The sequence below is a fragment of the Cryptotermes secundus genome, unplaced genomic scaffold (assembly GCF_002891405.2).
Source record: "Cryptotermes secundus unplaced genomic scaffold, Csec_1.0 scaffold209, whole genome shotgun sequence".
NCBI classification, from domain to species: domain Eukaryota; kingdom Metazoa; phylum Arthropoda; class Insecta; order Blattodea; family Kalotermitidae; genus Cryptotermes; species Cryptotermes secundus.
Genome location: NW_019727789.1, coordinates 36498 through 58208, shown reverse-complemented (window position 1 = coordinate 58208; position 21711 = coordinate 36498). Strand labels below are relative to the sequence as shown.

The 21711-nt window shown below is 39.2% G+C and overlaps 1 protein-coding gene across 2 annotated transcripts in view; it reads left to right on the top strand.

The window, feature by feature from the left end:
* The window catches only part of LOC111864978 (set1/Ash2 histone methyltransferase complex subunit ASH2), a 30047-nt gene extending 8855 nt beyond the window's left edge, over window positions 1-21192 (top strand). The window contains exons 2-13 of one of the 2 annotated variants that reach the window (XR_002842878.2): window positions 2130-2342; window positions 2526-2704; window positions 3169-3341; window positions 7542-7719; window positions 9232-9431; window positions 10061-10238; window positions 13472-13616; window positions 14595-14730; window positions 15930-16181; window positions 18058-18203; window positions 18796-18950; window positions 20954-21192. Coding sequence is in view for 1 of the 2 variants with exons in the window: in XM_023852638.2 (XP_023708406.1) it covers window positions 2130-2342; window positions 2526-2704; window positions 3169-3341; window positions 7542-7719; window positions 9232-9431; window positions 10061-10238; window positions 13472-13616; window positions 14595-14730; window positions 15930-16181; window positions 18058-18162 (1759 nt within the window). In the remaining variant the exon portion in view is untranslated. The remainder of the gene's footprint in view (window positions 1-2129; window positions 2343-2525; window positions 2705-3168; window positions 3342-7541; window positions 7720-9231; window positions 9432-10060; window positions 10239-13471; window positions 13617-14594; window positions 14731-15929; window positions 16182-18057; window positions 18204-18795; window positions 18951-20953) is intronic. The other variant, XM_023852638.2, reaches the window with a different exon arrangement.
* The last annotated feature ends 519 nt before the right edge of the window (window positions 21193-21711 follow it).

Here is a 21711-nt window from a genome sequence, read left to right as displayed (position 1 = left end):
GAGGTTATTATTATTATTATTATTATTATTATTATTAGAGGGGGTGGGTTTCCCCATGCACTTAGACCAGTTATTGGTCCATTGTGCCTCCCCCTTTAATTTCTACTGTCGCCATACCCTACCGGTACTGGTGCATGCTATCAGCCCCATTCAGCCAACAAGGTCGGCCCTCGGTACCTGATATTTCCCCCATCTACCAGAGGCATTGGAAACTACTTGGGTGTGAAACTTGTTGCCTAATTTTGCTCAGAGGTCTCCTAGAGACATGAGGATCTTTTATGTGCTGTAAATCTACGACACGGGACCCACGGCTTAAAGTCCCTCTCGGAGGACTTGTTCCCTGAATTTTTCTGCCCTTAAAAATTCCACAACCTCCACTGGGTTTGAACTTGCGTACCTTGAGTCATGAGGTGGGAACATTACCCCTAGACTACGGAGGCCGCTTCTGAGGTCCTAGATTCAAATCTAAGCCTGGAAGTCACCTATGTTGGCTGCAGTTATTGTGATTTCCTGAGTTCATGAAAATTGTGTGACAGTCCCTGAAATCACACCACAGCCACCTTTTCCACATCCATTCAAGTTTGTCATTAATCATGAAGAATACCACCTTCTTGGATGTGGTGCCTTGTAGATACTGTATACACCAACGTATCAGAGGAACATATCGCCTGCATCTTCAGGGTAGAAGAAAAAATAAAAAATCGCAAGCAAGGAACCAGCTTGAGCAGGTGGCTGCAGACTGAGTGACCATTCACAAACACCCAGCTGGTTTCTTGCTCATGGATTTTGCTTTTTTCTTCTACCTTGAAGATGGAGGTGATAAGAGTACATTCCTCCTAAACGTCTGTTTATACAATATTCTTCATAGTCACCGCTGTGTAAACCTCAAATCTTACTTATCATTAGTCATTTTATGATTCAGTGTTATATAATTTGAGATATTTAAAGTTTTGTTAAAAAATGGAGAACAGCTGTCTGACTAACTCCACGGAGTTGAGTCCTTCTTGAGAAGCCTCCAGTTGCTCAGCTATTCGAGAATATCTCAACATTGTATGAAACATGAAGTTTCATTTTGTGTTCACAGGAGCCTGCCAGTAGTCCTCATTCTGAGCCAAAGTAATCCAGTCCACACCATCCCATCCTGTTTCTCTGATCCACTTTAATAATATTATCTCACCCTTCTAGATCCTCCTTGTGGTGTTTTTCTTTCTAGCTTTCTCATCAGCACCTTGCATGCATTCCTCTTCTCCCTCATGCATATGAAAGTAATAGTAAAGTTTTCCCTTGTGCTTAACTTATTAAGCACTACACCATGAAGGCGTATGGGGGAGTGAATGTATAGATCCACATTTTTTTGACCTCCACACTAGCTGGAAGTGAGTGGTCAGCTTCAGGCCTGCCGCTTTACCCCTGGTACTCATTGGATAGAAGGCTGGGTGGGCACCAGAGCCAGTCTGGACAACGTGGAGAAGAGAAAATTCTTGACCCTACTGGGACTTGAATTGCTACCCCTTGGTTGTCCAGCCCATAGTCAGTCACTATACCAACTGTGCTAACCCAGCTCCTCCCACATGCATACAGAATAAATAAAAGTAATTTTAATACAGTCCGGTCATGGTAGGTGGGTGGTCTAAGGCATGTATTGTCTTTGCTCGCTCGGAACCCGGGATCATGGGTTCGAATCCCACACAAGGCATGGATGTTTGGTGTGTGTATGTGTTCATTCTGTGTTTGTGTTTTCCTGTGTTTAGGTAGAGGCCTTGTGACGAGCTGATCACCCATCCAAGGAGTTCTAGTGTCTGTGAAATTGCTCATGAAACAGAAATCAGCCCTGTGCTCCAAAGTGGGAGTGAGAGGAGAGAGAAAAAAATTTTACCTAGCCAAATAAGAGAGATTGTTGTCAGTCACAGGTTTAGCATTGTAGCAGTAAAGTAATGCAGCAGTAAATCTGAGTGTAATTGATGTTTAATATGTACCAACAAGCAGATTAAAGTGGCTGCGCTGTCTAAGGCATGAACATTGGGGTCATGAGTTGGGTCATGAGTTGAAAGTCAACTCACATGGATGTTTGTCTGCGTTTATTCTGTGTTGTAATTCTGGTTGTAATTTCCAAATGTAATTGTTGACAGAAATGATCTTGAGGCTCCATCCAAGCCACTGGTTCAGAGCTCTATTTCAGATGAAAATCAGAAATCAGAATTGAAGCCTCCAGAAGTATTGTTTGAAAGTTCCAAGGTAGTGGCACTTGATGATAGGAAGCATATTGGTAATAATGCTAACAGCAACAATAGCAATGGAGCACCAAAACCACATCAGGTTGAGAGAGAAGGCAATTGCTACTGGTAAGCTGCTGATACTTGTGTCTGAATTATTGGAGAGGTGTGGAGTTCATTATTTGTTTGTCAAATTTGGGGAAATTAAGATGGAAAATAAATGTTGCAATTATCAGAAGAGTGTTAAATGTTTTTGTACCTCATCCGACACTTCACTTGTTATAGTATATGCCATGTTTTCTATGTTTGCAGTGGCAAGGATCGTAACTTGAACATCGTAGAGCTACTGTGTGCCATCTGTTTCCGTTGGTACCATGAATCTTGCATTGGTTACCAACTTGGAAAATTGGTCCCGTTTATGATGAATTATTTTTTTGTTTGCAAAAATTGTTCCCCCACGGGTCTTGAAAGCTTCAAAAAGAACCAAGCACGTGAGTATAAATAATTTGTTATCTCTGCTCTATGAACCAGTCTAAAACAGAAACTTTTGTATACAAAAGAATTGTTGGGTTGTGTCAAATTACTGTGCAGTACATTAACATAAATAAAATCCAAAAGTTTGTGACAGTGGTACATTAATCCAGTTATTGTGTTTTTGGACATTATCCATTCTTCTCTTCTTTTTGTTTAAAACAGCATTTTGGAGACTGGATTCTGTCTCCGAAGATAGGCACCAACTCTATTGACTGGGCCCAACTGAATAGGTTTTATCCTGAAGATGGAGACAGACTCCAGCCTGTGGAATGTTGCATTTTAAATAAAAAACAGGATGATTGGTGATGACCAAAAACAATAATTGGAGTATATTAGTATACATTGCTGTGTTGAAGAACTGGACTAAAGCCATGGAGTTTGTTGTTTTGTTTTGTTTATATGGTGGTTTCTTTATGTGCAGCATTTCCTCAGATGTGTGTCACAGCACTTGGGAATTTGATGCAAGCCAGTGTGAAAGAAGGATCACCACGTACAATGTTCTCCAAGGAACGAGATATTATTCCATTCATTGATTCTCATTGGGAGGGAATGACCACAATGCCTCGAAGAGTGACACAGTCATGGCATTCAACAGTGAGTTGTCTGCTGTTCTTTTTTCTATCTGAATGTTATCATAAGATGCTCTAGATTTGAGATGAACCATAATAAAGAAATATTTGATACTCAGTCTGTGATAATGAGGGTAAGAATGTATGCAGTGTCATATGGTAAGAATAGGGCTATGGTGGAATTGAGAATACAATTACATCTGTAAATTTTTGCAGCACCCAGAAATGTAAAATTCTGCATGGGTGATCAGCCATTCAATACCACATAAAAGTCCAATATTTTAGATACTATCTCTGTCTCCATCATGAGGGCTTGATGTGATGAAAAACATCGGTTGTTATGTTGTACTAGTGTGCCCTTGCAGAAATTCGACATGGCAATTTGAGGAACAGTTTTTGTTCATGGTTGTTATTTATGATACTGTCACATATATCAATGACTATAGATGGGGTTTGGATTGATGAATAGATTTATTGACAACTTACAGATCATAACTACAAATAACCAGAACACAACTGCTGATTTCCACACTACAAATCACTGCATGCTAAGTCTTCTTAGTCTGCTTTCACTAGCCTTTACTTGGTAACAGCTCTCAATGGTGGCTGTTCCTCTGCAGTGTTTTCACTAGATGTTTCCTGGTAAGGAATCTTAGCATTGGACATTCCTCACCTTCTGTGTTCACTCTGTTGCCTGCTGGTTAACATTCCACAACTGAATTCTTGACTCTCAACTCCACCACTGAACAGCCTCAACTGACTGTAGCACCAGTTGTCTTCTTGATAACTCCTCAGCATGGATCATAATAAGCAAACAAACTCCCTATAGTTGAGGCATGTTTATTGCGCTGATGCATAGCAGTGACTGTGCAGCACGGACCACATAGAAAACTTCGGTCTTTTATTGCATCCGTGTATGTTCTGGGCATTACCAAGCAATGCACATTCCCTCTTGCAGTTCTTGTATACCATTGTTACTGCACATTACAAGACATAGGTTATTTCTGTGACCTTCAGAACATGTTAAATTACCAGAGTTACTGTTAAAATTTACTCATGTTGTCACAACCACAATGACTTCCTTGCAGAGAAAGAAATTGACTTAGACTCAAACCGTTGCATATAGCTGTAAAGTTAACAAATTTTCCGAGGCACAGTGCTACAAGTTGGAAGGTCATGGGTTCAAGTCCTGATGAGGTCATTGCAGTTTTTTCAATTAACCCAATCCTTCCAGCCACACTATAGCCCTGGGGTCGACTCAGCCTCTAACAGAAATGAGTACCAGGAATCAATTAAATAATTTTCCTGGGGGGTAAAGCGCGGCTGGCACATAAGGCTGACAACCTTGAGCTGATTGTCTAGATAATATGGGACCCTCAACGTCTCACAACTCTATGGGCCTTCACAGCCTGTTACAGGCATAGCTTTACTTTTTTTTTTACTTACTCTTTCCTACACCGAACATATTTTGTTTTTACACTTAATATCATTATTAATTTCCAAGATAGTGTGATGCAGGAGCAGACAGATATGTAAATTGTATATATGGATGAGTGTAGACCAAGCAGAGTGGAGTCGTCATTGGCTAGGAACTATCCGGCAGGAGAACTGTCAGTGTAACAATTCAGTTGTATCACAGCTGAACAAGTTCTGTGTTGCTTGATGCGACAGTGGTATTAAACAGTCACTCGTGTTCTTGTTGATGAAACTGAATGTTGCTTAATTTGGAACATTTCAGCATGCTTGTTAACTGGGCTTTATAATCCACTTCAGAGCAAATTCTGAACTTTTGGTGCATTCACAGTGAGAAGTTTGCAAAAATGCACCTAATTAGCTTTGCCATGTCCATCTGCCTCCATGTATCCATGTCTGGCTGTCTGCATGTAACTATCGAGAAGCGCTGAACATATTTTCATTAAATTTGGCTAGGAATATTTTGAAGAAAGCAGTCTTCTGGGATTTGGCACCGTGTATAAGTGGTGTTAACCGACGTTTCGGAGGAACGTATTGCCTCCATCTTCAGGGTAGAAGAAAAATATAAGAATTCTGCAAGCGAAGAGACCGTGAGAACCGGTAAAAGCAGACTGACATTCCCACACAGTCTGCTTTTACCGGTTCTCACGGTCTCTTCGCTTGCAGAATTCTTATATTTTTCTTCTACCCTGAAGATGGAGGCAATACGTTCCTCCGAAACGTCGGTTAACACCACTTATACACGGTGCCAAATCCCAGAAGACTGCTTTCTTCATAGTCACCGCCGTGAAAGCCTCAAATCTTACATAAGAATATTTTATTAAAATTCGTCAATACCTTCAAGTTTTGGTTAGAATTGGATAACAGCAATGGACACTGCATGAAGATCTATCTGTATTTCTTCAGGCATCTTGACCCAAACTCACTCAATATTTATCAGAGTGAAAACAGAAGCTGCAGAGAGAAACCAAATATTTAATTGGTCTCAGTTTTCCCTTTAAGATTCCCCTTTTAAAGATAATTAAACAAAAGGGAGGAAATGCACCAGAATTGATATACTGTGTTTGCTGTGAGATGTAGCCAGATCCTAACAAGCTCGTTCACTATTCATCCTCTAGCTCTGAATTGATGTATATATTACACGTCACCCATTGTCATATTTTGGTTGCAGAAGCACATTTCAGAATTTTTTACACCAGTCAAAAATATAAATATACTCAGTTGGGCCCATTGTGATGTGGTATCGGAAAGTTCCTGGACTGTTATTGTTATAATTGCCTCCATGAAAGAAGATGAGAGGGGACGCCAAGATCACATTTCTGAAAGCCTGTTGCATCAGTCTGCCACGTGACACATCACTGTGAACACATCGTTTTTACACGAGTGCTTTTTCGCCTTATTGTTTTGTTTTGTCTGTGATAAGTTGAAAAACTGAGCAATGTATCTGCATCAAGTTTTGTGTGAAGTTCTGTAAATCTGACTTGGTTCATCCCGGTCCGTCACACTAGTAACAGTATAAAAGATTTTTAATGCCGTCCAGTGTTATTAATAAAAGTTGCATTTTTTAATCTTTCATCCTTTACATGCTTTTGTCAGAGCGACCATCTTCAGAAGGACATTATCAGTACATATGGAAACTACTATTACAGTGTCATTGGTCATTATCAATACATACAGAAACTACTATTACATTGTCATAGGTATAAAATATTATATCATTTAACAGTTACTAAGATGTGCTTGAATTTGTTAAAACATTTGTAAATTATTATAATTAGTCTATTTACTAATAATGTTTAAGAAACTGTTTGTTAAAATCTAGAACCAGTTTGGTCTGTGTCTTTTTACTTCTTCTCGTTAAGGAAGATGAATGTATTGCATGTTGTGGTTCCGTTGTTTGAAGAATAGGACTCTTTAGTGTCGTCCAGTAGACAGGTGAATAAAGAGGGCAATGACGTGACTTCTTTGGGATTTTAATAAAATGAAAAAGGGCAAATTTAACATTCTGACTATGTCAGATATTTACTTTGATTTAATTTTGTATTATGTAAGGCTTAAACTGTATCAAGTATAGCTTTCTGAGGCCATGACATGGTTGCAAAATAAAGTTACTGCAATTTGCAGAAAATTGTGCTTCTGTTTTATGGCCAGGTGATAAGAAATTAGTATATTTTTGAAACAGTTACAGATACAAACGTGAAACAACTTGAAAACAGCAAGGAAACTTCATAAAGTTTTCTTTGGCATCACTGATTACATGTATCAGACATTAGTGGCATTCCAGTCATTATGAAAGGAAAATGGCGGTGAAATGCAGAAAGTACAGTAGGACAAGCAGGATCAATTCCATGGACTCTCTTCGACTTCTACCTAAGTTGATATGTGGGAGACCAGGTATACCAACCACTGATGCCATCTCTTTGTGATCTTTGCAAGTGAATTTTTGTGTGGCATACATGTGCAGAATTTGAATATCACATTGATGCTTGCAAAATAACTAATGGATTACATATCATACATCTCTGGATAAACTTTATGAGTTTCCTTGCTGATTTCGAGTTGTTTCATATTTTTATCTTGAACTGTTTTGAAAATACACTAATTTTTTGTCACCAAAACCATTTATAATAGCCCTATATTCTTATTGGTAGTCAAGAGAGAGCATGTGACAAACCTGATCTGATTACAGCCCAACCATTCAACTTCATTTACTGAAACAATCTCAGATAACTGGAGAAATTTTATTTTTTAGATTAATCGGGCTCTGACGAAGGATGTTGGGACACTGTTTATATGTGAAGAAGACTCCAGTGATGGGGGCCAGCCCCTATTTGGGCTGCTGGCTGCAGATCTAACTCATATCAAACCAAATTATGAGGCAATGATTCGTGGGGGCCATCTCAAAGTTACCGATATGGGCATTCAGCATGGTATGTGTCAGGCATCTGGATTTAATTTATACTAGAAACTTTCATGAAAATTAGTAAATTTTTGTCACGCTGCAGTTGAAGCATCTTGCTTCCTGCTGGTTTCTTGTTTAGCTTACTTGTCAAACCTGAAGATGGAGGAAGAATGTTTCTCTGAAATGTTGGTTGACTTTGAGTGGACTGTGCAACATTGTATCCCAGTAGATGTAACTCGTCATACTTAAGTATGTGCACAAATGATTTGTTCAGTTTAAACATCTGTGTATTAAGTCCTTCAGTAATACAACAGTCATTAAAATATTCACCATTTACCACTAACACCACATGTTTCGGCCACAGACGGCCATCCTCATGTGTTTCAATGTGTTCAATCTGTCACACTGCTTTGATATGTGCTAAAATGGCATGTTGTAGTCCACTTAAAATAACAGAAATAATTACTTAAAATTCATTAAAATATTCTGTTAGAATCTTTCATAAATTCCTATTCCACCCTGTAAGGGGCGTCGTGGAGGTTTTTTTTTTTTACATAATGTTAGCAATCAGAATTACATTTGATTCTATAAGCTAATTTGCTGTATTATTCTTCGTGACGTGGAGAAGGCTTATCCAGCGATAAGTCCTCGTTACCCCTCTCTCAGGTCGGCTGGCCAGTTCCTTTTCAGTCTTCATTCATTGTGCGGTTCCAGTAACGGTTGCATTAGTATGTTCTCATGTCCTTCTATTTTGTTCAGGTATCTTGTGCTTTTCCCTATTATGACTTCCTTCACTAGCGGCACTTTCAGGTCTTCATGGAGTGTTATATTGGAAACATACCATGGGGCATTAGTAATCATACGTAGTATCTTTGACTGACATCTCTGGATTATGGAAATATTGGTTTTGCTAGCACATCCCCTTATTTCCACTCCATATACCCAAATTGGTTTTGTTATTGTTTTGTAAAGCAAAACCTTGTTTCTATGGACGTTCTTCCAATTAACCAAATAGGATTTTTTGCTGTCTTTTCTGTTTTTCTTTTATTTTCTTGGGGGTTGGGGATTATCTTTATGTGCAAAACTTCAGTATGTGCAACAGAAAAACCATCAAAACCAATGAGATGAAAAATAGCAAAGGAGACTTCTGGTAAATACGTGTTCTCCATTTTTGTTGAATGTGGCTTCAGTTTGCATTACTTGGAATGACTTATGTTTTGCACAGAGTAAAGAAGTGTGGCAGGCTTCTCCTCGCCACACCCTGATTATTTCAGCTCCTCTCCTGTAATCAATCCTCGTTTCTGATATGGATACTTTTCACTGTGGTATATTGATTACTATATAAAATAGATAAGATAGTGTAAATCATACAGATTAAAATCAAAACTAGGTATTTTCATTCTATATGAACATTCCCAGGTAGAAGATGATGTCAGGCAAGTTCTGAAATGAAGCCATTTTATATCTTATATTTCTCATAGAATGTGATGGCTCTTAGTAAATTCTCGGATTCTTCTCTGAATTTTGTGACTATTTTCAGGTGGTGTTAAGGGTCGCAGCACAAAGAGAAAGCTGCCAGGTGGTGATCAGGGTCAGGGAGCAGGCAAGAAAGGTCGAGGTGGTGGTGAGGCAGCTGCCCCTAAGCTTCCTGCTCATGGGTACCCACTGGAGCATCCGTACAACAAAGATGGATACCGTTACATCTTAGCAGAGCCAGATCCACATGCACCATTTCGACAAGTGAGTGAGTAATTAAATGCTTTAAGATAGTGTTTCCTGATGCTTGTCTACTTATTCTGCCTGATCTGTGCTTCTGTTTTGCTCCATATTGATGTGAAGTAATTTTTATACAAAATTATTTTCTTCTTTTTTAAAATGTAATTTCTCAACTGCCAGTTTTCAGGAAGGGTTTTGTGTGCATCTCTACTCATCTTCACAGGGCTCCAGAAATAAGCTCGTCCTTTTGCTTTAAGCAAGCTAACCAAGGCAAATACAATTCCAGCCTTGGTGTAAATGTATTACATGAATAATTTATTGATGTGTGTAAGGAGCAAAAATCAGAAATCAACTCACAGTTTAGTTATTAAGTGTGTTTTGAAAAAGCATGTGTAATTAAAGGTTCTGTTTTCAAATGACTATTTTGTACACCTCTAACCCTGTTGCTGCAATATTCAGCCTCAGTCCACATCAAGAAATAGTCATGTCTTTTCTCTGTGTAATTTGACTACATTCACTGGGCTATGAAAATGCATTTTTGTTGCTTTTTCTCTTTATTTGTACCTTAAAAGTACATTAATTTAGAAAAATGGTGAGAACATTATGCACAATGAAAGGGCTAGCTAATCATAATAGGGAACTGTTTTTAACAGGAATTTGATGAAAGCAGTGACTGGGCTGGGAAACCTATACCGGGTTGGCTGTATCGCACTCTGAGTCCAAGCTCGGTCCTGCTAGCCCTGCATGATCGGGCTCCACAGCTGCGAATATCAGAGGATCGCCTTGCCGTGACAGGGGATAAGGGTTACTGCATGGTCAGGGCAACACACGGTGAGCTGAAATATAAGACCACATGATATGATAGTAGTTAAAGCAAATAGATAAGTATCAACTTCTGAAGGAAAATTAATACATCTAATTGTTTATAGTCCTGATAGTTTATGTTTGTGTAAGTATATTTTTGTAGGAGTGTTGGATTTTGTAAGAATTCTATCTAGCATTTAACCAGTTTGACACAGCATGTTTTAAACATTGAAGTAGTAGAAATGCAGATACATTGATCAGCGCAAATTACAGTAACTGCAATATGTCTGCGGGATATGTGGTGTGATTACATTTTCTCTGGTTGGCCAAGTGTGTTGGTGTAGTGGTAAAGCTTAAGACTTGTATTCAGGAAGTACTCAATTCAAATCTCATGCAGTCTGCCATCTGTCCTAATTCATGGGCTTTTTCAGTCTTTTCGGGTGAATATGCCGGGGTAGTATCTTCAAATATGCCATGACCGCCTATTTACAAATTCCTCCCTACATGTTATTGTAATCATGTTCCCATCTCATATGGTTCTTTATAACCTAAGTATCATTGAATAATCTACGAGTCCATCAAGCTTTCTGATTGGGCATCACTAAGGAGAGATAATAGTTCCAAGAATCAATCATGAGTGGAGGATACCGTATTTACGCATGTATAGGCCGCACATTTTTTGCCAAAAATTCAAGAGGAAAACTGGGGTGCGGCTTATATTCGAAATATTCGAAATCACACTTCTTTTAAAAAAAATTAAACGTTGCCAAATTTCGGAATAATTTATACTCCTGAAATAATATTCCAAGAAAATTATTTTTTCTATAATTTCTGTCTGAAAATTGTGCTGCGGCCTATACACGCACACGGCTTATACATGTGTAAATACGGTATTGTCGTGAGCTTGATAGGGCAGATAGTTGTTCCCCAGCAAGTACCCAAATGAACTTATTATTATTATTATTATTTTACTTATAAGGAGAAGTAAACTAATTATCTGATATTACAGATCGCAAGGGTTTTTCACACTATAATTTCTTTGTGATGATTCTATGTTTTTTTTTCTCTTGGCGCTACAGCCCCAGTGGGCATAGGCCTACCTCCATGAACTTCTCCGTTCACTTGGTTTTCCTAGATCTTACACATTCAGTAGGACTCCTTGGGCGGGTGATCAGCTTGTCTCAAGGCCTCTACTTGTACACAAACACAGAAAAACGCACACAAACATCCATGCCCTGAGTGGGATTCGAACCCACGATCCCGGCTTCCGAGCGAGCGAAGACAGTGTGTGCCTTAGACCGCTCAGCTACCGTGACCGGCGATTCTATGTTTAACCGTTCAGCGTGGTTTGACGTGTATGTTTCGTCAGGTATTTAAATCGTCTGGGGGGGTTCGACGTCTATGTTTCGTCCAGCTGCACACCTATGTTATAACGCCCATAATAATTGATGGTTTTGCTGTAGATTGTTAGATTTTTCGCTGGCCTGTTGTCACAAGGACTATCTATAATGAGACACGACTTTATCTGCGCTAAGTCNGAACACTGTGGTCACCCCCTGTGATGATGGGTGTGTGTGTGTGTGTGGGGGGGGGGAAAGAACTCATTCCTTCATGTATTATCGCTCCAGTTGACAGCATTTTATCGTACTGACCTTGGTGGTCGTTTCGAGGGATGACCATAAATATTTTTTTGAGCCAGCTAAGCTCTGCTTTCATGCACTACATACCAGCCAGTTCTTAGAATAACTTCATGAATTCTGTGGTCACCCCTACGACATCTACTGCCGCCAAAATGGATGGAATATCAAAGGCATAGCAACAACCCCTTGTTATGATAACTCGTAACGTTGAATTTACTGCAGCTGACCTGACTAGCTAATTGCTCATGGAAAGACAATTCCTTGAACTTATACCCCTCACGGGGAAGAAGGCAAGGCCGCACAGAAGATGTTTGGTTTACGGAAAAAAGAGCCAAATGAGAGACACGCAGTACTGGTGTGGTGAATGTGAGTCAGCGCTGTGTATAGTAGAATGCTTCAATGCGTGCCACACTCCGTTCAAATTCTGAACCACCTGCTTCCATTGCCGAGATACCGGGCGCTCATATTATAAGGCAAGGTTATAAAACCACCTTTTAAGATCATTTTAGTGAAAGTTTCATGTTCTTATCTCATATAATTTAAGAACAATGATGAATAAATCATTTTCGAGCAAAATTTAAATGGCCGGCTGAATATATTACCGCCGGAGAGACACGGCAGCAGAATTTAAATAACCACGCGAAAGGGTTAATATGGTGAAATTAGGACTGACTGACATCTTTGCTAGATTAGATTTGGTCCTGATGAATGTGTTAACGTTTTATGTCAATGTTTCATTCACTATACCAATATTATGTAGGATATTTTACATTGTCTAAGTCTCAGGTATATTTCATAAACATGACCTGTTGGTATAGTGGCTAGTTTGCTGTCTGTCATTTACTCTTTCACTCTAAAACTGAAACGTGTTATATAAATAGTGAAACAATAAGTGGAAATGTGACAATATTGTAGTAGCCATGTGGCCATGGAAACATTATGAAAGTTGCTTTAATAAGGCTGAGAATAAACACTGTGTACTAACCGTTGTATTTAAATGTCTTGGATTTCATCCAAGCTGTCACCAACTGATCCCCCCCCCAAAAAAAATTGGAAGAACTAATCACCTGTTTTCCTTTCACTATATTCTGGGTATGTTATGACATTCACCACATAGAAAACTCTGCATCCAACAGTTATTTTGTTGTTGCACATATATTTGTTGTCATGGGAATGTATTTACTGAGCCATTGCCTAGCAGTGGCTTTCTCTTCTGGCTCCACTATTTCAGCTTTCAGGCATTAGAAGGGGGCACAGACACACAGACAGCAAGGTGATCTCACAAGTCTCCTTTTGTTTTTTTTAATATGGAGAGTAGGTCAAAAAATAGTAATAATAAACAATAATAATAAATAATAATAATGACAACCATCCAGATCACAGTCTTCAGAGATGTGACAGAGTGTAGTTCAGTAGATAGGTCCCTGTCTCATCTACTCATCACCATGAGACATTAAAGTCTCATATGGCGACCAGTCACCAAGAAGGACATAGAACAAACTCCTGAATTCTCATGTATATCAAATATATCTCAGTGAACAGTGTCCAACATAATATTCATGTGGTACACATGATGATACCTGTAAAAGACCTTGAATAGAAACATGCTCATCCTTACAGCTGTGAGCCGAGGCTCTTGGTACTGGGAGGCTACTATTGAAGAAATGCCAGAATCATCTGCAACCCGTCTTGGCTGGGCACAAGAATATGCGAATCTACAGGCTCCCCTTGGTTACGACAAATTTGGATATTCTTGGAGATCTAGGTCAGTTGCAATAAAATGTATTGAAATTGATTTTGTATTTGGTTTAGAGTTGGCTTAACTGCTATGGTCATGTATTACTTTCTGCTTATCAAGGAATTTGACTAGAAACACACACTTCAAGAATGAAAATAAGATGTTAAGTCACTATTTGAGTGTAACCTAATTTATTTTTTCTTACGGTGATTAAAATCTATTNATTTATCAATATATATGATAAATATATATTTTAGTTATTTTAATATGAAGACAAGGCATGCAATGAACTAGTTTAGCGTAAATTGAATAAGCACCTGAAGATGGCACTTTTGTGCCGAAACATGTAGTGCGAGTGAGAGGAGGAGATAGATGAGTGTATGCACTGGAAGACAGTTGAAATAAATCATGGACTTAAATCAGTGCAACAGGACGCTAAAATATAACATCTATTAAGACCCTAACATTTTCAGTCATAAATGGCTGTCTTCAAGGGAAATACTATATCTTAAAGAAAACTTTATAATTGTATGTAGAAATAAAAGATTTAAAATATATCTAGTAATATTTTTCTTAATTAAAAGTTAAAAGCGATGTTAAATTAAAAATAATTGGTGTGAACTATTGTCAGATGCAACTTTCTTGATATCTGATGTGTTTTACTGTATTGGGTGTGTGGTTGGGTAGGTAGGTAGGTAGGTGTTTATAGATGGATGGATGGGTGGGCTGGTGGGTGGGTGGGTGGCTGGGTGTACTGATGGACGGATAGCATTCTGCCTATTTAGCTGACAGCCACTTTGATGGATGTGGAATGCTGCTGGAAGAGACTCAGAACACTTTATTTATATGGAAGGAAACAAAATATACTTACATAAGACAGTTTTGTGATAATTCACTATTATTTTGAAAGTACCGAAGTCAGTTAATATAGATATTCTGAGAAGACAAAATCAACTACTATGCCTGTGGCTACATGTAAGAATCTTCTTTGTTTTCATGTATCAGGAAGGGCACCAGGTTCCATGAATGCAGAGGAAAGCACTATAGTTCAGGCTATGGAGAGGGGGACACATTGGGCTTTCTTATCATTCTTCCAGAATCCCCTGAAATTAATTACATTCCTCATACATACAAAGACAGGGTAAGTTATTTCTTTTTACAAGGTGTTCTATGAATCCTAGTTCATGTACAAATGGCTGTAAATTTGGTCAGGGCTGTTGGGGGTGGGGTGAGACTGAGCCCACTTGGTATGCAAGCCACCAGTGGGGCCATGTTTTTTTTTTTAAATTCGCTTAGTTGGGGGTGGATTCCGACTGGGTCCACTCGGCATGGCGGCCACTGATTGGCCAATTGTGGCCTGCCCTGGCTGATTATGATGATGGAGAATTTGGTGGAATGAAGATTGGCAGGGGAAACTGAAGTACTTGGAGTAATCCCGCTCTCTGTGGTCTAGTGATCAGCGTTCCTGGCTACAGATCCAGAGGTCCAGCTTTGATTCCCGGCGCTACCAGATTTTCTGAGAAGTAGTGGGTCTGGAACTGGGTTGACTCAGCCACGGGATGATAATTGAGGAGCTATTTCAAGGAAATAGGAGCTACAGTCTAGGAAACCGAAATTAACGGCTGTGGGGATTCGTTGCGCTGACCATGTGACGCCCCCTGTCCCCAAAAGTTGGCACTAAACTTCGCCGACAAGTGGCGGTCCCTTGGTCATTATAGTTCGCTTGCGGACTAAAATCACAGAGTTTTGTATTTAATTGTTTTCTTCTATCTCATCTGGTGGAGGGGATACATTTTGTTACTCTTGTCATTGATATGGCTTACAAACTGGTAGCAGTGGTGGCCATGTGTCATTGATGTGACGTGTTATTTGAGCAGTCTGAGGGAATTGTGTAAACAGAGTATGTCATAAATCTTGTAGGATTTGAGGCTCTCATGGTGGTAGTGGTTAAGATTTTTGTCCTTTAGGATATTATGCTACGCAGTCCTTTGAATGTCAGCTGATGTTTCTGAGGAACATGTTGGCCCCATCTTGCGGGTTGAATAGTAGGCCAAGCAAGAAACTAGCATAAAGCAGAACTTAATCTTAAGTTCTGAAGATGGAGGGGACATGTTCCTTTGAAACATCAGTAGACTTTCAGTGGAGTACACACTGTCATATCTAGGAAGATAGAACTCTTCATTATAAATTATATTTATTCTGGAGAGGAGCTGTTGAAAGCCACATTCAATTTTATAATTATCTTATTTTTTAAGGTTTATGGACTTCTGAAACTGTTTAATCCCTGCTAATACATATAGCTGTAAATTTCTAAAGAACTCTGTATCTTCCTTTCTACAGCCACTGGTGAAGTTCAAAAGTCATTTATATTATGAAGAGAAGGACCGAGTTACAGAAAGTTTGAAGGCACTGAAAGTTCTTTCAGGCAGTAAATTGATTTTCTTCAAGAATGGAGCGTGTCAGGGGGTTGCCTTCAGTGACATATATGGTGGACATTACTTCCCTACACTTTCTATACACAAAAGTGCTACTGTTTCTGTCAATTTTGGCCCCAACTTCAAATATTCACCATCTAACATGTCATTTCGAGGGGTGAGTAAGAAAGTGATCAATTAATATTTAATTTACTTTTAATTAATTAATCCTTTTAAGCAGTGGCAACTATTTCAATAAAAATAATTAACCGATTGGGCTTTGTAATGGAGAAGCACTGTGTTTTCTTTGAGGTAGGAACTCAGTTTTTAAATATTATTTAGAGGAACTTCATGCTTGCAAGGGTTAAAAACTTCTTATTATTAAGGTTGGCACATTGCATGATCCAGCTGGATGAGTGCTGCATCGTTTCAATACTTACACCATCACCCACAAGTTAACATTTGGCCGCCAGATATGTAGAAGTGAGAGATTTAAATTATCCTGTTCACTGATGATAAACTGTTTCCCCCTGAATTAAAACATGGCTGCTACTCATGTAATGCTGGGAGATTTAAAACCCCTATTCCTCTACACCAAAGGTGGATCAACTTTATATTCCTGAAATTTCAGAACAGCAGGTTTTAAATGCCAAGTTGATGCTAAAAATTATATAGTTAGATATGTTTTCCAGCTTATCATTACATTAGAAATTTTTGTTATTGCTGCTAGTTTCTTGATCCAAGAAAGTTTCATCCAAACTTAATTTTGTTCTTCTGTAAAAACTTGCCCTCACTTTCACTGGAAGTCATTTTTCTTTTGGCCTTTCCTTTCTTGTTTCCGGTTCTTTTCTAGTTTTTGCTACCTTAAATTCCCCTTTCTCATTGTCTAGTTATTATACTTTGGCCACCTGTGTTCTTAATTATCCATCATTCTTGCTCCATGTTCTTCCAGTTAACTCTGGAGGGTGTTTCAAACTTACACATTACTTGTTCCATGCATAACGTTTTCAAGCATGCAATGAAACAGAAGTTGTTCATGAATAACATGACTAGTTTGAATCATTCTGTGCTCAGCTCATAGATGATGGGATATGCCACCCCATCCTCACTGGCAGGTGCCTATCTTACAGCTAAGTACCCAGCGTTACTACACAGCAACTCTCAAATATGGGTGCTGCTCTGCCTCCCATGCCTCTGCCAGGTGTGACTATCTGCTAGCAGCAAACTGCAGACTCAAGACACTCTCTTGACTGATTGGTTTGTCGTAATGGTCCTCATGATATAGCATCGGGACAGACCTAACAGAAAACACTGCTTCCAAGAGTTCCTCTATGTTGTGTGCATACTTGTTGCTGTGAGAACGTGGTGGGGACCACATAGAAAAGACTGAGTCATGTGTTGTTAATATGCTGTTCCCTAGCAACAGCTGTCACTGGTGGCGTCACAGTCCTGGATTTCAGCAGATATGCCATGATGTTATTATTCTGCTTGCTGCTAGAAAATCCATACACCAATTTGGGAAGTGCATAGATGCTATGGCAATAAGAAGGTAACGTCTTGAGCCCTCAGGGCTCAAGGTTGTATGGGAAGGAAAATTGTATGTTAAACTTAATGCAGGATCTTTTGTATTAAGTGGTAAAGTTGCCTAGTACTCCAAATTATTTTGGTCACATCCTCCTGAATTTTCCTCTTCCTGTCATTACTGTATGATGAATGTAAGTAACTTGCTGAAGAAGGGGGAGGGGTGTGGAAGTGCATATGTGTGTGTGAGCGTGTGTATGTTTGTTGTCTTCTGTTTATCAGTTTATTCCCATTATTACACTTCACTTTTCCATTTCTTATTTTCACAACTATCAGCTTTTTGAAGCAGTCTTCATAGCCACTGCTATGAAAATCTCAAATCTTCTCAGCTTTTTGTTCTGTGTTTTGGTTTGTCTATTCCACGTTCCTTTACACCCTTCTTAAACTTTAAGTTGTTTGCTCATTCTTACACTATTTTTCGCTTTGGGTGTAAAATAAGAAATGAAATTCATGTGTCTTTTTATTATTGCCAGATGTACGAGAAAGCAGAAGAAGCTATCTGTGAGCAGACAATGGCCGACCTTTTGTATCTAACAGAAAATGAAGGAAAGTTACGCCTGGACACATATTGCATGTAACACTTGTAAATATTGCAGAACTGCCAGCTTTGTTGTCTCTGGTATGTATGTCCTGTAGTTTGCTGAATATGAATGCATGGACACTTATTCCAAAGCTCAGGAGTGATTTTCCTACTTTTTAAGTGTGATATCATCTACAGGTGTAGAGGGAAGCTGAAAATGTGTTGAATAAAGCGTAAGGGACAGCCAACACTGGGTAATCTGCCAGCTTGTTAACAAGCCCTATAAAAAACTAGCATGTTATGGAATATTACACAGGAAGTAGGTGGGAGGATGTTGAATGGATTCGCCTGGCTCAAAATAGGCTCAAGTGGCAAGCTTTTGTGAACACAGCAATGAACATTTTTGAGTCCCATTAAGGAAGAAAATTTCTTGACTAGTGAAGCAACTGTTAGCTTCTGAAGAAGTACTCTGCTTAATTTGGTTGGTTTGTTAGTTCATATAGAATTGCTGCTTGTCTGGTATGGTTTTATATGTTTGTTTCCCATTCCGTGACTTCCAGTTACATATGAAACAGTGTAACACCCAAGTTTAAATAATAATGCACATACAACAATATTTCTTCTTTTTTGAATTGATTATCATGGGGATTTGAAAATACAAAGAATAATTCAGCATTCTCATTGTTATTAGCATTATCTGAACTGAAGAGTTAAAAGATTTTCTTAAACCTATGGGATCTCGTCTACTTGCAACTGTGTGCTGATTAGGAGTCCTCTACAAGCAGAAGCCCTGCCTACTATTTTCTGCATGCCCACAAGCATGGATCACTCATATTCTGCTCACAAGTAAGATGTATATTTCTCAGTGGTTAAAATGTAGAGGTAAGCTGTTTGCAGTTAGATTATGGAATGGAAACATTCTGCTAGGCAAGGGTAGGACAGTGAGGGTGGGTTATTATTTTTAGTGGGGTGAGTCTGAGTTCACTTGGTACTGCGGCCACTACTGGCCTATTGTACCAGCCCCAGATGATAGGTGATGAAGATTGTGGAGCAATTAACCGAATGAATACTGGTAAGGGAAACTGAAGTACTTGGAGAAAATCTGCCACTTTGTCCACCACAGATCCCACATGACCAGACCTGGGCTCAAACCTGAGCTGCTGCAGTGTGAAGCCAGCGACTAACCACCTGAGCTATGGCGGGGCCCTCTTTTAAATCCTTGTGGTATTGAACCATGGACCTTCTGAACACTGTGCCACTGTCTTATCCATAGACCACGGGAACCATGAGGGTGGGTTAGTGGGAACTTTGTGGGCTGTTAGCTGTAACTAACTTTGGAAGTAAAACTGCGAGAATAGTTGGTGCAAAAAGTTACAAGAAAACTGGTTGCTAACTGGGAATCACTTATTATGACAAATGTGCCAGAAAAAAAAACATCGTTATATGTGATGGTATTCCATATATACAGCGTTAGGAAATTAATGGTGCCAGTGGTTTTTGCTGGTATAGTAAGTACTTATCATGGTTTTACTGTAGAAATTTGCAACAGAGTGAGAGGGTGTACTGTCTGCTGCAAATCATTGTAAAGCATTACAGGTACATATTACTGAAACGTGGTGGATAACACTTAAATTATTAAGTGAAGCTGTAATCAGGAACTAGGAGTTCCAGTAGGTAATCCATAAACTTGATAATCTACATGCGTGTACTAGATCTTCAACTGTATATAGAAGCAGGCTACAAGAGATAATAAGGACTGTATGTCCATAGGCCCTCTTGATTACCTGTCTCACTGAATTGTGTCCTCATGGAATGTGTTTGCATCATAATTTCTGATCCTTTTAACCAGAATGACTGTCACAAGCATTCCACACCTTCATTCTTGAAACAACCTACTATTTGCCCCTCAGTGTTTGAGAGCTGCAGTTTGAGGAAGACACAATAGAAGCACATTCATTAGTAATCAGTAATCTGCCAGACGACAGATCTCAGAGTCTCTTCCAAAATAGTTCCTCCACTTAATGAGATCCAGAGCTTTCTCCTTCAAATGAGAATGAGAATATCCTCTTCTGTCCCCAAGGTCATCCAGCATCTTCTTACGTCTTCTTCCTCATCTTCTGGTTCGCATATATGGTGTGTCTGTTTTTGGAAAGAGACTATCCAGGAAAAGTGATAATGTGGTAGTTCTTCCATTTGCTTTCCACATCGCAGTACAACAGCCGTTCAAACTACTCTGGTCACGCCTGTTGCTATACGAACTTGAACCATCTCGAGCATCATTTGCTCTGTGCTTCAAGTCGCTGCTGATGACGCTGCTTCCTTGGCATACTCAAATATAACCTGTTGAAATAAAAATTGCACAAATTCTTTTTAGCTTGAAGTCTAATTATAAAATGATTGACAAGTAACAAAGTACGTTAGTCTTGTCTGTTGTTGATAAATGTGATGTAAGTTTTATATTTTGCGAACACACACACACACACACAACACACACACACACACACACATGCACACTCTCTCTCTCACTCAGCATCCATGCCCTGAGTGGGATTCTAACCCAAGATCCCGGCTTCTGAGTGAGTGAAGACAGTGTATGACTTAGATTGCTTGGGTACCGTGACCAGCCTATTTCATTCCTTACCCAGTAACATAAACATTACAGCCAAAATTATTGCAGGAGTGATCATGTTTTCCATTCACATCTTTGAAGTCTGTGTTTGCATGCACTTTATGAAATAGTACTACTATGTTCATATCTGCTGCTGCAAATATTTGTAATAATGCAAAAAACAACACTCGTAGGATTCTACACAATGTGAATAACCTACATTTTGATGGCTACATTGCAGATGAATACCTGGTGTGGAGCTGCATGAAGCAGATAGTAAGGAAGATGGCTCAAATTGCACAACATCTGAATATGCATCTGACCTTGCTGATTTCTCGCCCTGTCTTATCTGGACCACACACACAGGCTTGATATGCAAGAGCCAAATTAAAAGCAAAATTAGTGTACCAGAACTTAATAATGCAAGACGCATGTAATAGAATATAAAATAAAGCAAATGCAGTAATGTGGTTTAAGAAATGAGGTGCCATTTTCTAGACAGTAACTGGGGTTAGGATACCAGTAGACCTGTAAATTCCAAACTTGTCCTGATTCAAAAACCCATTAGTTATTTCCCTTTCTCCTTGTTGTATTTATTGCTTTGAAATATAAGGTTAGTGATTGTGAGTGTGATAACTAAGTGAAATGACTGAGTATGGGATTCACTCTTCTGGGAAGTGATGCTGTATAGTCTGGTAGAAGTTTATCGTGGTTTCAGAGGAATGTGCTGTCCCCATCTTCAGACTGAAAGAATAACCTGAGCAAGCAGCTAGAAGAGAAATTGGTAAAGTAACGGGCTACAGGCTGGACAGCCCAGGTTCGATTGCTGGCATGATAAGATTTTTCTTTTTCTACTGGGTCCAAGTCTGAGGCTCACCAAGCCTCTTATCCATTGGTTACCAGAGGGTGATTCCCCTGGGGTTTTAGCAGCTGGGATGTGAAGCTGATCACTTACCTTCAACTAGTGCCAGGGTAAAAAATGGTGGAGCTGTACTTTCA